Source organism: Psammomys obesus, unplaced genomic scaffold, assembly GCF_907164565.1.
Source record: "Psammomys obesus unplaced genomic scaffold, mPsaObe1.curated_primary_1811, whole genome shotgun sequence".
NCBI classification, from domain to species: Eukaryota; Metazoa; Chordata; class Mammalia; order Rodentia; family Muridae; genus Psammomys; species Psammomys obesus.
In genome coordinates, this window is record NW_026586173.1 from 11,982,789 (window position 1) to 12,001,080 (window position 18,292).

General features: G+C 42.8%; 1 protein-coding gene across 1 annotated transcript in view; it reads right to left on the bottom strand.

The window, feature by feature from the left end:
* Positions 1-18,292, bottom strand: part of Bmper (BMP binding endothelial regulator) — a 232,798-nt gene that overhangs the window by 107,977 nt on the left and 106,529 nt on the right. Inside the window, exon 7 of the mRNA XM_055601459.1 lies at positions 1,644-1,743. Coding sequence (XP_055457434.1) covers positions 1,644-1,743 — 100 coding nt within the window. The remainder of the gene's footprint in view (positions 1-1,643; positions 1,744-18,292) is intronic.

Consider the following 18,292-nt stretch of genomic DNA (forward strand, 5'->3'; position numbering starts at 1 on the left):
CATGGGAAACTTCTAGACAGACTATCACACCAACAACACTTGCTTCAAAGCTTTAATCAAGATTATTATCTGCACAGCCATGTCCAGTCGCTCCTTTCTCTTTGAAGGACGCCCATTTGGATGGCACACGATCCAATCCACCATGCCTTAAGCTTGGCTGCACTGCTACGCTGGTTTCAGCTCAGGGCAGCACACGTGGACAGACAACAAATGAAGCACAAGTACACAAAACCGTCTTTAGCCCAGTGGACCTAACAGTTCTCTCTTGTTCTTCTAATTATTCTATGGTTGCTTTAAAGTATGAGTTTGGGGCTGGAGAGATGGCTCAGTGGTTAAGAGTGCTGAGTGCTCTTCCAAAGGATCTGGGGTTCAATTCCCAACACCCACCTGGCAGGTCACAACTGTCTGTAATGCCAATTCCAAGGGATCTGACACCTTCACACTAATGCACATAAAATAAAAATTAAATAATATTTTTTTTAAAAGTATGAGTTTGTGCATGAAATAGAAAGGCAATCATTGCTAGGTGGAATTGCAGTAGAATTCCTTCAAAGAAGAGAAAACAGCTTAACTCAAATGCCTTTATTTGGCAGTTTGGTTTTATAAAGAAGCTAAGCTGAAGGTGTGATAATCTGTAAAGGGGGAAAATAAGTCAACAAGATGACTTGGAGTGAGAGAAAGCAAACTACGAATGAAAGGGGAGAGCTCCAAAAAGAGTAAGGACTGGACTGACAGGAGCTAAAGCCAAATCAAAGAGCCATTCAGTGAAAATCTTCCAAAGACAATTAAGACCTTCTATGAAGTAGGAGGCTTAGTATTTCATGATATTCATTCTACATCTCTGTAAAACAATCCCGCTTGCTGGCTGCAAACATTCAATGAAATGTTCTACATAAGCCTTGATTCAATTGTACATAGGATACGAAGATTGCCGAAGGTGATGAGAGGAGAAAATAATGCCTAAGACCATAACAAAATAATATAGAGATCCAAGAAACAATTGGTAAAATTCGAGCCAGAGGTGCTATCAGCCTTCCCTATGGATCTCTGCAGATTAGAAGAATGCCTTTTCCTCAGAGGATTAAAACTAATAACTGCCTGTGTGCCATACAGGAATTCTGGCTCTAGTAGCTATATCTCACAGCTTCTTGAAAAGAGTCAATGAGAAAAAAATCATGTGCCCTATGTACAGTGCCTGGATTGTGGTAAAGGCTCAATGTGATAACAGACACTCCTTTCCTATCAAGGGTCAATTGTGGTTCATTCCAAGCTTCTCGCCTCGTGGCGCCCTGTCTTCCTTTGTGCTTTGTCTCTCAGGTAACGTTAGTCTACAGTTCCATACATTTACTACAACATGCCTTCACTACATGCTCCTAACAGCCATGTGCCCAGCTACAGACTCTTTCTGCAGAACTATTACCACCCAACCAGGAATTCGCCAACATGAGCTCCAGGCTCCAGAGCCAGTGGAAGCCAAGAGAAGAGCAGCCCCTCTGAGCAGATCTCAAGTTAGAACCAAAGCCCATTGACGCAGTCAGAAGGGGCAGCTGTCTCTAGTAGGCCATGAAGCAGCATGGATATACACTCAGCAGAAACATCGAGAAGAAATTACATTGTTCTTTGATCTAGAAATTGTCACTCACCCAAACATTTGGGGCAGCACTGTCCTGGGGGGGTGTGACTAAGGTGCTGGGGACAAGAGAGAATGGGACAGACTTCTCTCACGCACCGTGTTCTGCCTCCCTAAGAAAAAAAAGAGAGAGAGAAAAAGCATATTTAGAAAAGTCGGTGCACATAGGTCATACAACTATGATGTTTCGCGCAAACACGTTCGTTTTTATCTGTCCCTGCACTGACTGTTCAGTGTGAGTGTTAGCCTGAGATTTCCCCCAAGCATTTCTTTAGTCTCTCCTGTAGGCCCTGAAGTTTCCAGCTGCAAAAAGATCACCTTCAGTTGCATGGTTACACATAGCATTCCCTCCAACCAACCATCCCCCATCCCCCCCCCACACCTTTCTTTATCATTTCCTTTCTTAAACCTAGCTTTGGCATAGGCTTAGGCTAACTGACCATCTCAGTTTTCCTAGGATACAAAACTTCAGTTTAAATTAAAGAAACCTAAAGGCAACAACAAAAACAGGCTACGCATGCAAGGGACTCCAGGATATGGGGACCGCTCTGTTGGTCACAACCTCTTGTCAACCATCTCCCTACCCCACTTCAGAGAGATTTCCCCTACTCCGGCCTGCATGTGCCAGTTCATATAGTCCTGCACACACACACACACACACACACACACACACACACACACACACACACCTTTGTCCACACCAGAGAAGGTCACATATGCAGCCAGGTTAAACTTCCTCTCTCCTTATAAGGTCTTGCCCAGAAAGCACCTGGAATTCCCCTTCATGCCAATAAGGCATTCCCAGCACGTTGGCCCACGTCAATGATGTATACTCACCCCCAAAAGCCTCTACCCACTCCCCAAGGTTTAAATAGCCTTTGCTCCCTCCAACTGAAGGAGCTGCTCAATGAAGCTGCCTCCTCTGCTGTCACTGTGCTCACACACAGCCTGAGGTCTCCCTCCCTCCCTGCTGTTCCTGCCTCACTTTCTCTCTCAGGCCACCAGTTTCCCTCTCAGGCCATGATGTTAAAAGAACAAAACGAGACTCCACAACCCAATGTGCAGGAGGGTCATTTTACTGCCTGCTGAACACTGACAAAATCTGGTTCCATGGACTAGTTCTAAGGTTGCAATGGATGATATTTGAAAGAGCTGGCAGAGCCTCTGAGGCCTACGGCAGAGGTTTTTAAGATTTTGGAGATTTTGTGCAATCCCTCTTTCAAACACCAAGAACCCCTTATCCCTACCAGTCTTTCTCTTCCTCTTAGCCCAGCAGTCCTCCCCATTTCTCTGCCTATCAGTCTCTGTGTTCCCTCTGGAAGGCAGAGATGTAGACCCCTCCCAACACTCTGGACCATGGTGTCTCAGTAGAGTTGTAACTGTATATTCAGAAAGCTGCAAGAAGAAAAAAAAAATGTTTCCCAGTTGGTTCATGTCTAACAAACCCACAAGGCTAGCATTAGGACTGTCCCAATGCAACACAAATCCCTAAATGAACTTTAGGAATAAAGTCCTATTTTTCGGAAGTTAAGTACAGTTGCTAAATAGATGAAGTAGTGCCAAGTCCTTGCTTGACCTCCAGAGACAGATCTGAGAGGGGTGGTGAGTAAGTGAAAAAGAAATAGACAGATGAACACACTGACACACACACAAAAGCTGGAATCAGGTGGCCTAGGCTCGCAATGCTCTGTATGTTTATTATATATAGATGAATAGGGAAGCAGGGTTACCCCTTATAGCTGAACAGGGAGATGAAGTTAGCACAGATAAACAAGAAGGCACGGGTTGTGGTTTATAGCTGGATCAAGGAGACAGGCTTAACTAATCTAAGTAGGAACAGTCTCTGTAGAGGAACAGTCTTCAGGCAAAAATATTCCAGGACAGAAAGCTATAATGTGTTTTGTTTGTTTGTTTGTTTTTGTTTTGTTTTGTCTTGTTTTTGCACATACTACCAATACCCACACACAAACCAGAAGGAAAAGTTAGTTCTGCTATTTCCTTATGAACCTCAATCCTATCCCATCCCCCATGAGAAGGGTTAGAGGTGGCACTTTGCCGTTCCTCAGTGGCTCTGAGGGTCTGGGGTCCATGGCCATGCCCTAGATATTTACCCAGGACTTCACTCAGTCAGTTTCCTCTGCTCCCTAAAACTGGGTTCTCTAGGGTTTTAGCTATAGAACTAACTAATAGACTTACGGCTCCCTGTTGCTTACCAAGAGGCCTTGGTAAGAGAGAAACTTAGGCCTCCAAGAGCCTTGGCCCTTGGAAGAAAAATCCAAGCTGTAGCCATTGCCTTTCATCCTGCCCAGCCCCATCTGTATGAGCAGCAGACATTGTAGTCACCTCTCCCTTCCCTGTCCTGTCCTGTCCTTTGTTTCTGCATTCCCTAATTGTTCTAGAGAGTTTTTTTATTATTAAAGTCTATTTATTTATTTGGTGGGGAAAATTAAAGAGGTCATGTTAAGGTTTCTTAAAGATTAGTTATTATTTTTAAGCCTCTTTAATGTTGGATTGTTCCCTAAACCAATACAAAACATGCAAAAAACACCACAAAATAGTCTCTTATTTTTATATTATTTCCAGATCAAGAATCACTAAAAAAAAAAAAAAAAAAAAAAAAAAAATCTCCCAAGAACTGTAGCTTGTTCTGAGAATTCTCACTCAACTCTGCATAATCCTACAGTGGGAGATCTGTCATCAGACCTCGAGGTGGGTTACATGATTCTGCACAAGCCCCTGACACGGCCCCAGCTTGTGCATAACACACAAAGGTTACGTCCAGGGGGAGGACAGGATGATGCTGACCCTTGCTTTTGATTTCTAAGGAAGAATTCATCTGTGGTCAATTTTTTAAACTCTAAATCTCTGGCCTCACAAGGCTGTCTTGTGTGCTGGCCTCTTTTAGGTGTGCAAGACAGCACAGTCTTTTCATTGATATTCTCTGTTCTTGTTGGATCAGCATCTATTTTTAAAGTATATTTTAAAATTAAAAGTTTTAAAATATTGCATAATTGCTAAAAAGCTAATGTGTCCAACACTTTGCAATTCTGGCAGAAGATTATGTGTGCGCCCGGTAACTTTACTTGCTGTAAGGTCAAAGAGCAAATTTTGCATAGCTAATACAACTGCACTTTGTGTTTCCCTAGAGTCTGTTAAAGTAACTTGAACTCCAGTCTGGGTTTTCTGGCTTAGTCGAGTTTTATTTTGTTTGGGTTGCAGTCTTATGGCACGGCCCAAGTCCCCAGGCTGTTAATGCCTCCAAAGAAAGTGCAGGCCCTTCCCAGGAACACAGTTGCAGCTCACAACCTGCTTCTGAAGTTTCAGCTCAGAGGGGATCCTAGTTGAATTACAACCTGTGGCTGAGCTATATGCTAACTGCGTTAGAATAGCAGAAGCAAACATTTCTAAAATTGAACATAATCTGTGGTAGCTCTAGCAGATCTTCACAAGCACTTTTTGTTTGTTTGTTTATCACATAATACATCCTGACTTCAGTTTCTCCTCACTCCTCTCCACCCAGTTCCCCCTTACACACCTCTCCAGATCCACTCTTCCACTCCATTTCCCATCAGAAAAGAACAGGCCTCCCAGAGTTATCAACTGAACATAGCACAACAAGATACAATAAGACTAGGCATAAACCCTCAAATCAGGGATGGGTGAGGTAAACCAGAAGGAGGGAAGGATCTCAAGAGCAAGTAAAATAGTCACCCCCCCACTCTCACTTTTAGGGAGTTCCTCAAAAACAACAACCTAACCACCATAACATATATACAGAGGACCTAGCACAAACCCATGCCGGCTCCATGATTGTAGCTTCAGTCTCTGTGAGCCCTTATGAGCCCTGCTTAGTTGATTCTGTGGGCAGTGTTATCACGGTGTCCTCAAATCCTCTAGCTCCTACAGTCCTTCCTTCCCTTCTTTCCCTGGGGTTTCCCAAGCTCAAAGGGGAGAAACTCTAAGGAGATCTCAAATTTGGGCTCTCTCTCTCCACTTAATGTTTGGCTCAAATTGGCTTTCTTGACTTTGACTCACTTCTACTCATCCATCCTAGATATATCCATACTAAAAGACTCCTCTTCAGTACCTGTCCACCATTCCATTGTTTTCTCACACACTTGTTTAAGGCTACCATGTACATGCTTAGGATGTAGTTATGAAAATAATAAAAGACTCAGTATCTTTATGAACTTTCATCACCAGTTAGCACACCATCATCCTTGCTAGGCCTGATGGCTCACACTGCATATAGCACAAAGTTCAACCTATTCAAAATAAAAGGCAACATAGAAGCCACACAGTCACCCAAACCTGCTTCTTTTGTCTCTCAACATTCCAGACCTCCTTGTAGACAGGCAAGGTCAAATGGCTAATCTCTTCTTTTGTTTTGTTTCATTTTGTTTTTGTTTTAACAAGGTTTCTCTGTGTTGCCTTGGCTGTCCTGGAACTCACTCTGTAGAGCAGGCTGACCATGAACTCAGAGATCCACCTGCCTCTGCCTCCCAAGTGCTGGGATTAAAGGTGTGAGCTACCACCACCCAGCTACATGGCTGATTTCTAATCAATGAAAATAATATAAAACATCCATAGGCCTGCTCAATAAAAATTCCTTTCATAATCTTCCATCTTTCATTTTTTCCTCTACTGGGTGGATGGCCAGTGGGATAGAGCTTAGAACTAGTTTGAGTCCATGGTCACTTACAGAAATTTACTTCCATATACTAGTAATAAATTAAGAAGAGCAGTAAATAATTTTATTGCATTATTGCCATTACTGAGATACATCAGTTCTATACTCCAACATCAGCTTACCTTGAAAGATTACCTCACAATGTTTTGCCAGTCTCTTCACTCAACTCCAACATATGGGTAGAGTTTCAGTGTATCTTCATTCTTTATTATCCCCAAGCACAAGTCATGCCTTTTATCTTCTCGATGCATACATCTTTCCCTCCACTCATCCCCCTCCCCCCACTTCAACAATCTTTGTTGGAATACTGCTTCAGCCACCATCAAAAATTAAGCCCCCTTTCCCCTGTGAAAGCCTTCTGGAACCCTTCTTTCTCAGGAACCTCCCCACTTCCCTGTATCTTCCATTTTTATCATTTATTCTTCTCTATTTGTGGCACACATAAATTTTGGCGCAAAGGTAAAGGCTTCATCTCACAAGATAACACAATTTTGAATCCATGCGAGACTGTCTTGAGGGCAGGTGGCAGGACTAAGGACCCATGTAGGACGACACCTGTACCTGATGTCCTACACAAGAGTGAAAGTTTGAGGAAAATCCTATTAAAAATTGTCCAGTGAGAGGAAGAGCCTTCACATGCAATGAGCTCTAGATTTCATCTTTGTTCTTCTAGAAACGATTAACTGTGAGAAGCTGAAGAATAAAGTGACAGAGTCAGGGTGGTCTGTGTCCACTTGCTTTGAACCTCCTTGGGTTTGTGTATTCTCAGTTTTACTGACTGCACATATTAGCTACTAAATGCCATGGATGCGGAGATAGCCAAGACCTATATTAAGCCTCAAGATGCAGAGCTGCTGACATAATTCCTTCCGAAGAATTGAAAGCCTGGTGTTGTGATCTAGCCAGAAGGACAGGAGTCCCTCTGCATTCTGACTCTTAACTTTTCACCTTTCCTTGATAAGGGCAGCATGTTTTCTACAGATGGCCATGTTGTAGCTGCATAGCCAAGTACTTCTCTGACAGAAGACACTTTCAAACAGGGACCTGAAACTTATCTCAGTCTACTTTCTTATGCTTTTATACCTGGATTGATTGGGTCAAGAACCCAATTGCTTTATGCCAAAGGTTACTCCGCAGCAGAAACTTTGCTACATAATAAAAATTTGTCTTCCAGAAAGGGGTGATGAATGCAAGATGATAAAACCACAGCCATGTGTATGTGGGTTCCCTCTGCAACCCCCAAAGATCCACAGGGAATTGGGGGCTGGAAGCTATCCTGTAGCTTGTGATGTGGCATTGCTCCCTGGATCAGGATACAGAGCCTGGCTGCGTGACTGGAGGCTGGAAGCAGAGAAGCTAAACAGCTTTTTAGAAAGCTCTCCAGATTGTGGTAGATTGACGCTGATTCAATGTCGAGTAGTTGCAATGAATCAGCTGCACCCTGCCACTTTCTGGAGAGATTGTTCTCTATACCCAGCTCTTTGAAAAGAATAGAATTGATGCTGAGATGTTGGGAAGAAGGAAGAGGGCACATGAGGGGCCAGTAAAGAAATAGATCTTGAGTGGTAAAGGTTCATGTGTGGTCTCTAATTCTTACATCATCATGGCCAGTGGCTCAAAGCCGACTACCGAGCAAATCAATTATCCTAAGTTATAAACTAAATCAAAATGCTGCGCAGAAAGAAATGGATCTTCTTGCCATGCTTCACATTGTTCTAGAACCTAATTTCAGAAAACTTTCAGAGCACAACACTTCCCACGGTCTAAGGCCTTGGTGTTCGGTTTGTTGTATTTCATTTCCCACATGAACAACAACAAACAGGCCAGTCAAAAAAGGAGCAGACAGCAGTACAGGCCATTGGGCTTCTGGACTGAGAGATCAGAAACACAGTACAGGAAAGAGACACCCCCTCCTCCAGCCCCACGAGTGCCAACACACACAATAGGTAGTGGTGACAAGCCCAAGTTGTACAAGGCCCAGTGACTGGTACTATTATTACCCCAACAAATCTATCTGGGGAAGCAGCCACCACTCCACAGTAAAACACTGAGCAACTAAATTTAATGCTGTTGGCGAAGCTTGCCACCCAACAAACACAAGGCAGGGATAAGATGTGAATTCCATTCTCACATCCGGACTGAGTTGTTTCCGTCTAATCCTAAGAGTTGCAGCCCAGTTTCTCAGTTGGGAGATATAGTCCAATCAGCTTGAATGGTCAGGGCTTCTTCTGCCTTCAGCAAATGCTTATATATCCCCGGTCACAGCTTTGTGTCTATTAGAAATGACTAAGATGAAATGTTTTGTTACTTAAATAAAAATTCAAATATATATATATGGGCTTTTCTAATCATGTTTTCTGCCCCTCCCCTTACTTTGCTCTTTTACATCTGAAATAAAATGTGACTAGTGTAGAAGTCTGAAATTTGGGAGTTCTTTCTTCTTCTTCTTCTTCTTCTTCTTCTTCTTCTTCTTCTTCTTCTTCTTCTTCTTCTTCTTCTTCTTCTTCTTCTTGGAGGAGACTGATCGTGGTCACCATCCTTCCCCATGCCTGCTGTACAACCCCTAAAGCAGGCCCTGTATCTGCCTCTTCCTTTCCACACATTTTGTTTTGGATCCACTCATGAGGATGCACCATGGTCCTTTCTAAAGGAGTATGATGGTTCCTCCTTGCAACATAGGATTCTAGGTTAGGATGTAGGGCAGGACCACCCTTGCACCTCCTACAAAGAGAAGACTGAAGTGTTCACTTTCAAAATGGTGCTGTAGCGTCCAAGCACTTCTACTTTACTAAAGTTCCAATTATCTCCCAGGCACTACAGTGTTGTCTTCCTCCTCCAATCCCCACCCACACCCAGACACACTCCAGGCTCCCTGTACACTTGACAGTTCTGCAGTATGCTGGTTTCAGCCTGCATGTTGGTCAAGTAGGTAAAGGGACAGGCTACTCTGCTTGTCTCCATCTTGCTCTAAGTACTCTGCCCAGTAATGTTGCCTCAGTGGGTAGATACAGTGACACCCACACCAGCATCTGAATGAATGTTTCAGGGTCCCATCCAACCTGACAGCACCTTCTCTTCAAACTTCAGCTCCCACGATCCTCTTCAAACTCTTTAAGATTTACTAATTCTATTCTCTTTCCACTGTCCCCCAGCCTTGAAAAGCTACCTTCATAATACCTTAGAATTTGATTTTTACCCTTTTTATTACCAACCCAACAACTTCACGTTTACTAATAGTTCTTTACAGCTAAGAGAATAACTAGAGCAACCATGATGGTCCAGGCCTCTTGACAGAACCTTAAGGGACACGTCACGTACTTCTGGTGAAGTTTCAGATGTGGCAGCCAAGAAAGTCTCAGACAAAGCCTGCCAGCCAGCACATTCACACTGTCTTCAGAAAAAGCACACACCTGTTTCGTGCACACACACATACACACAAACTTATACTTACACGTGTACTTATAACCGACTGTGAATATGTAGAAAAAAATTAAATGTCAGAGAGGCTTATATGCACATAAACATACATACTTGCATACATATAGTCACGGGCCACTTGATGAGACTGATGTTCTACAGAGTTAGGCAATGGTGTCAGGGTCATGGTGTGACCCTGCTGGAGTGATAAAACCCCAAGGATGACTATCATAAATGCACCTCACTATTGACTGAAACACCCTTATGCGGAATGAAAATATATGCACACTGCAATGGGAAATGTGTGTGCTTGTCGCTATGGTATCATTTGTGTATATGTGTCAGACTTAGCCAGCGGATAACAGTGTCTCAAACTTGGACCTACTGACGCTTGAAGTGAGGTAACGCCTTGCCGTGGGATGTCTCTTATTAAGGCAGGACAACCAAAAGTTGTTGTGACAACCAAAAGGGCCTCCGGGCATCACCACGTATATCCTGGACGCTTGTAATCATGCCCTGATGGGGACAGCAGGATCAGATCAATATTTTCTCACATCCAGAACTATGGATTCCTCACACGATTGAGGCTGCAGCCCAAGGCACTAGCTTATGCATAGTGCCCCTCCAACAAGCACTTACATAAATTAGCACCATCATAGCCTCTAACATTTGTTTAGGATGTGTGTTCTAGATGGTGGAGCTTTTACCCAGGTAGAGTAGTACTCTCTGAGAGAAGACCCCGGTCCAGGTTACTTCCACACTAGGGAAGGAAGACGTCAGGACACAGGGGAGGTCCTGAGATGAGCATGACAGAAGGAAGAGGTCAGGAGACAATGTTGAGATGAGAACGATGTAGCCTTCATAGAGCTGTGTCTTACTGAGGAATCCGTGCTGAGACCAGAAGGCTTTCTTCCTGTCTCTTACGCAGGCGTGGACGCTTTCGCCTCAACATTGTGACTGCCTGTGAGTCTCTCTTCAAAAGTGATAAAATAAAACTCAACTTTGATTTTACACACAGATAGTCAAGGACATGTCAGGAACACTCCACCAAGATACCATAAAAACCTTCAGCAGCAATGAGCCCTGAGGGAGGCCTGCTGGATTGACACTAATCAAAGCTGCCTTTGTACTCACTGACATTCACAGAGCCATGTGCCAAAGCTCTGCAGAGAGGGCCATGGGAGATAAACTTTTTCTGTCTTTCCCATGAGTGCTTCTAAGTCTTATATAAATGCTGTTTGTATTATTATTTTAGCTTCCAATTATTTTTCTAACAAATTACCACACAAACCCAGCGAATGAAAGCAGCACAATTATCTTACAACTCTGAAGTTGAGAGGTCAGGCATTAGGTTTGCAGAGCTAACGTGGAGGCTACATCAGCTTTTAACGCTCTTAGAGAGAATGTTTCCTTTGTCTTTCCCAGCTTCTAGAGGTGGCCCCATTTCCTTGGCTCATGGCCCCTTCAACCATTCTCAAAGCCATTAGTGTAGCATCTTTAAATTTTCTACCACTGGCCCCTCTGTGTCCATCATCACACCCTCACACTGACCCCACTCTCCCTCAGTACAGACCCTTGTAAAAAGCTGAGAGGGTCAGTCTCCACCTTCAGCTTGATGAGGTTCACAATAACCATTAAAAATTTATATGTAGGCATGCATGTAAGAGGTTTTCTAGATAGGGTCAGTGAAGGTGGAACTCACCCTTAACTGTGGAGAGCACCACTCCATGAGCTAGAGGGTCCTCAACTGAATAAAGAAAAGTTTGCTGAGTGCCAGCATTCTTCACTTTTGGACTTTCTGACTGTAGATACAACATGACCAGTCACTTCAAGTTCCTGCAACAGGACTTTCCCACAGTGATGGACTGTGCACCCTAACTGTAAGCCCAAATAAACCTGCTCTCCTTTAGCTGGGTTTTGTCAATCTGTTCATTACAGTAACAGAAAAAGTAATCAATAGGCAAGCCCAGGCAATCCAGGCCAACCATCCAAGGCAGATCTATAACTTAAGACATCCCCACAATCCCTTTCACCACTGTGTGGTTGCATTCATTGTCTTATGGTTGGGACCTGGGCATCCTGCTGTCAAGGGATGTCTATTGCAACTATAATTAGAGAAATGGTCTTTAATTTCTCTGTGCAGGCCCAGATGAGACATTTCATCTGGTGAAATCATATCATTCTAAACCTATTCTAAGCTTTCTTATCACCGAAGAAGTTCCAGTTTCCAGTGTTTAGGAGGAGAAGCATTAGCCGAGACTTTCAGTGCCAATCCTACAGTAAGGCTGTGACTGGAATAAATCCAGGTCTTCTTCTATATTTGTGTATCTTCCTGTTGGAAGGTTAAACTTAAGCAAAACATCCGGCTTTCTCACCTTATTCCTTCTGTCCTTTCTATTTCAAGATGGCAACCTTTTCACAGACAACATCAAGAGTGACTTCCCCAAATTAAAAAGGATGCCCTTGTTGCCTTGGTGACACCATGGCTTTCCTGCTGATGCCATGGTAGCTAGCCTTGCTGGCCAGCACTGACTCCTTAAGTTGAAGCTTACATGACACTGTAGGCTTGTGCCAGTCACCTGGCCCATGTCAACAAGCTCTGAAGAGACATCAGTGTTTTCAAGCGACTCGTAAAGAGTTTGAGTTTGTTCACCATCCTCCAAGATTTTTGCAAAAAGTATAGACAACTGTCTGTTCTGGTCTCAGTGAGGGGATCACTCATCATGTGCCTTGAGGCCTGTATATGTTGATAGCACAACTAGATATCATCTTTCAGTACCTGCAGAGATGAGCAGCCCAGACACTACAGAGTTGGTATTGGACATTACATGCAGTGAGAGGCAGAGCCAGGACATTTTCATGAAGTAGCCATCAAATTAATTACAAAGTAAGCAATGGAAATACTCAATGTTCAATTAATCTTATCTTTCAGGAATAAAGCTCCAACATTGTTAAATATTTGTCTCTTCTTCATCTTCAAACTCTTGATTGTAGCACTTCTTTGTCAATTAGCTGAAGGGCAAACATTTAGGGTTTTTGTTTTGTGCTTTTGTGTTATTCATTTGCTGTAAAGAAGAAAATTTAGAAATTCCTGCTCTACCCCAAACTCAAACTTTGGTTCCAGAAGACACAGAAATGATGAACATGTCTGGCGTGTCACTTGCGGGGACGTTCACGCGATTATGGACATTTACAGTTGACTCCCCTCTTTATCTGCCTTAGAAGTGGGAAGACCACCCCATGGGATCAAGGTCAGATGATGTTTCTAACCAAATACCCTAGAAGCAAAGGGAGGAAGACCATTCCAGAGGGTTCGGACATCTTTTCTGGCCCTGGCTTGTTCCTCACACAGATGCAGTTGTGAGGGAAAGCTGAAATGTAAGTGCTCTGTCCAAGATGACACTGGGCTCATGGGTGGGACTGGATTACAAGGGGTCTGAGAGTCTTCCCTCTATACCAGCAAGCTCGGGTCTGTCTTTCTCAACCATTAATATATAAACAATAGAACCACCAAAGAAACCCTGCAGACCACCCTGGTAGAACATTTCTTAACTGTCACCTAGGAAAAAAAGAGAAGGAGCAAATGGGAGAATATGATCCCATTCCCCTATTTTTCCATTTTTATCAAAGTTTAGCCTTTCATCATCACATAAGGAGTCAGAGCTGTCACAGACCCGCTGCTGACACATCAAACGTTCTCCTCACAGCCTGGCCTGCTTCCAGGGAGATGAAAAGAACAATCATTCAGAAGTCATACCTCCTATGACTTACAGCCATCCCTAAGAGGAAGGAAATGACACACCATTGTGCAGCAGGAGGGATGTCTTACAGGTTCCCCCAGCCTGTCCACACATAACAAAGCTGAAAGTCTCCTGTGCACCTCTGATAGGTCAGAAGGGTCTAGAAATGCCAGATAGCAGAAACACGCACCATTTATCACTGGTGAATCAGTTCCCTAATGTCCTTGACCTCAAGTCTGACCACCTAAAACAGTTGATCATTGCTGAAAACTTCACGCAGTTATTCATGTGGACTCAGTTTGTCCAAAACAGGGTTGAGAGTTCAAGGAGGACAGAAGGACACTGTTTCTTCTGTCTTCCACAGCAACTTGTCCAACAATGAGACCATAGTTATGACAGTTTGGATAAATATCTACTCACCGAGCTGTCAATTAAGGCTAAAAATAACTCAAAGATATTTGTGTTCTAGTGAATTTCTTGTTATAAAAATATTGGTTGTACTGAAATGAATTACTGTTAACTGAGATGTAATTGGTGGATGAACCCCACCACACACACACACACACACACACACACACACACACACACACACACGAATGCACATACATACTAATACACTCACTATTTTAACAAATTATATTGGACGTCTTTGAAGATTTCCTAGGAACACATTACTGAAAAATATGATTACATCTCAACTTCAAATTAATTACTGAAAGACAATTCACTGAACAGGATAGTCCAGGGAGAGGGTATCACTCCCTCACTGGGACCCCACAAAGTGCCGGACACCTAACACTGCAATAGCAACAGGCCCACCCTGACCTGTCACCTATTTGATAACCAGTGTGTGAGTCCTGACTGTCCCTGAGCTCTGAAGCAGTTTACTTGATGCCTGGACTGTCTGTCTGTCTCCCTGCTCACCCCCTTCTGGGCCTGGACCTGCTGGTCTTGCTCAGGATCAGTCTCTGCGCCTGAGGATGTCTTCCCTTTCCACTCTGACTCTCCTGCCGTCTGAACAGGATAGCTTCTCTGTAGCTGTCTGGGCTCATTATCACACAAACATCCACGCTGTGTGCACCTCTATCAGCCCACTTCGGAAACCCCTGAACTCAGCTGTAATCTCTTTAATTTGCATACATCTTTAATATGCATACATTATGTGAATCACATACATGCATAAGTAGATTTTCGGTGTGCTATGTGATATGAAAGTCAATATTAGTAATTAAGATTGGAACAAAAATCAAAAACACCCTAACACCCATGCATTCATTTTGACCAGATTACCAAAGTAGGCCATATATAAAAATACCTACCACATTGTTAAACAAGCTAATTTAATAATGGTGGCATGTGAATAATATTAAAATACATTTATATGAAAATTTGCAAAAAAATTAATAAAATATTTTATATGTAGTTTATGAACAAACAGTTTTAGTAAGAATTTGTTTGAACGACTGCTGATAAGAACTTTTGAAACTAGTTGCACAGTGGTTGCACACTCCTCTAGTCCCAGCACTTGGGAGGTAGAGGCAGGTGGATCTCTTAGTTCAAGGCTAGCCTGATCTACAGAATGAGTTAAAGGATATCCAGGGCTACACAGAGAAACTGTCTTTAAAAAAAAAAATAACCTTTGAGGAGCCAGTAGGGAAATGGATCAGAGGATGTTCTTTAGTTGCTAAGTTCAGAGAACTGATGTAAGGGAGAAAGGAGTAGCTCAATGTGTACAGAATCACGAGTCAAAGCCATTTTGAACTCCCTTGAAATAGCCAACACTTAGGTATTATGCACACCAAGACCTGGGTTAGTGTCCCTAACAACACTCTCCTGTTCTTTGTGTGAGCTCTTGCTACGGGATTTGTTTATTGCAATTTATAGGTGAAGACAGTAAAGCTTGGAGAGTGCTTCTAAGTGGTATGGGATCTAGGGTCTGAAGAAGCAAGCTGTCATCAGCTCCATGGGCCTCTTTCTTTGAGCCATGTTAGCTTTTAGTTTTTCCTTAACGTAGAACCTGAAAATTTTGTCCAGGTTTCTATTAAATTTGGGGCATGAGTCTGTTCTTGTTATAGAGAAACAGGATTTCACAGACATTTTTAAGTCATAACTTTCTTTGGAGTATTTTATGCATTTCCCTATATCTGTAGTTTGAAACATAAGTTCCATATCCACAGATTCTTTTCCTTGTACAAATTTCAAAACAGAGCTATTTTGGAATATTTTAGAGAACTTGAATGCAAATACTTTACACCTAACTGTTGGATTAATGAAATGACCCTTAAACAAAGTTTTTATCTTTTTTTTTTTTAATCCAAAACACCGGACTACACATATAACTGTGATTCTTAATGGTAAGAATCAATTGTGTGTGTTTTAAAGTTTCTCTGAAGATTTCTGAGGCACATAATGCTTCTTCCATTTCCAAAGTTTTAAGTTTCTGGTTTTTTAAGTAAAATGCTATAGACTCTGTGGAATGCTGGTTTTTAGACCCGTGCTCCTACGATTGCTTAAGTTTCCCCAATATGGCATGCTTTATTACTGACACAGTAATTTTCAAAACAGAAACTTTCATTACACATTGATTCAGAACATTGTTCCACTTAGGATTTCAGAGACACAGGCTGTCTCAGAGCCTGGAAAACCAAGGGCATAAGTCTACAAGTACCTCCAGTCACAAAAGCTGTAGATTACAACCTGCCTCAGAACACCAGAAACAGCTCGCAACCCAGAAACGCAAAAGAGCTATGACACACCAATATCCAGACATGGTGCCTTCTACCTTGTCAACATTTTAGGGGTGAGATGGAAGCTTTTGCCTTGGAGTTTCACTCAGCGTTCACCAACAGCATGTATAAGAGAGCTACTGACACAACAATGCAGCCTACTGTCTGAACCAGGAGAATACTGGGGCCCATGCATGGTATTGAAAGCCACAGAGACACCAGAGACACCAGGAAGCACCTCCTGCTACCATCATACTAAGCTGATGCACTATCAGCTGCCTTATATGTTCTCATCCTTACGCCAGGAAGAGAATCACTCAGTCATCATCAAAGAGGATTCTTTTAAAAGTAGATGGTGGCTATTTCAGAGGAAAATGGCTAATATCCAGAGCCCATAAGTTTGTCAATTATGTTGGCCCTTCTTCCCTGCACAGATAATCAGAAGTAGCCAAGCTGATCACTAACTGATGGGAATGTGTTGGTTCCTGGGTTTATTTAGGAAATCCATTTTAACATGTGACTTATTTATTTTATATCTAAATGACAGTGTTTTCCTCATACAGCTCTCATGAAATTCATAAACACAATGTGCTTAACGTGCCCCCAGCACAGAGCCTGGGTCACTACACGAAAATGGAAAGAAATGAACTTTTGGCCTCCTCACTCCATTGCTGTCTTTGGGTTTAGTCGGTTAAAGCGTGTTCCACTGGTGGAGAAAACACAGCTAAGAAAGGTGCAGGGCCTCAGTGACTTTTTCTCCAAACAAGTTGGAGAATGTTCGTGTTTTCTTTGGCACAAAGAACACATGGGGCAGTCTCCAGCGAGCAAGGTAGTGTACACATTCCCCGTGCATTTGCATAAAGTTTCAAAGCACTGTCTTAATATATGTAGTATGACAGCCGCTGTCACAATATATTTCTGTAAGTTTTGCAAAGGTTTTCTAAACTAAACTTACAAGTGTTTGTTTTCCTAAGGAGGGGTTTGTTTCGGGGGCGGGGACAATCATTTCATCTCGCCACAGCAAGTCAAACATGCTGACACACTCCCCTTACCCACGCAACAAACAGGCTGGTGTTCTTCGGAGCTCTGTGGGGCAACACCAAGAACACAGGAAGCCACTGTACGGCCTTTTCCTTTAAAATGTGCTCTATGCTGAAACCCAGCACCAAGGGGTGCGGCAGCCCCCATCTGTCTGAGGAGGTGGGATGAAACTCGACAGGGACCCTTCCGCCTAGCTGTCCTTTCCCCAGCGTGGTTGACCCATATTTCCATGGGAGGGCTTAGCCAGAGACGGAAGGCAATGACAGTTCCTCAGCAGCATAAGCCAACTTCTTCCTCATTCTTTCAAAGACAGCAGGAGCTCTTCCTGTTGACATGAATTTAGTTGACATGAGTAAGCTATAGCATTTTCTAACCTAACAGGTTAAGGGGGCTCTCGGATATAAATACGCCTGTGGAGCAGGATTTAAAAAGTGAAGCGGGTGCTCTTCCTGCAGGACTTTCGTTGTCCTTTAATGCAGATAGACTGCCAGTTCAGAGATTCATGGGATGAACTCGAACATATTAAGGTAAACTCTGACCAGCTACAACTTAATTCTGTAAGCCAGCCCCATACATTGCCATATTCAGCCACAGATAGCTATGAATGCAGCCCAACACAGAAAACACAAACTGGTGGTAAAACATTATGAGGGCTTTTAATATGTTTTTTGGCCTCAAATCATGAACTTTGTAGATGGGAGTGTCATTTCACAATGTCAGAAGGGGTCTATATGTCTAGTCCACCTACCATGTCCTTCCTATTTGAGGGATACACGGTGAGAATTTTGCTTATAAAGTCCTCATGAAGAGGTTTATGCTTCTAATGCCAGGATTAGGGGAAGCTCAGATAGAACCACTGTGAGTCTCAGGACACCCTGGTCTCTACAGTGACACCTTATTTCAAAAGCAAATAAATAGTCTTTATATTGAGCAACCAACTAATTGAGAAACTCCTGCTCCTCTTTGTTTTTTTTCCTCTCAGCCTATTTGTTTTTTATATATTATGTTATGTTATGTTATGTTATGTTATGTTATGTTATGTTATGTT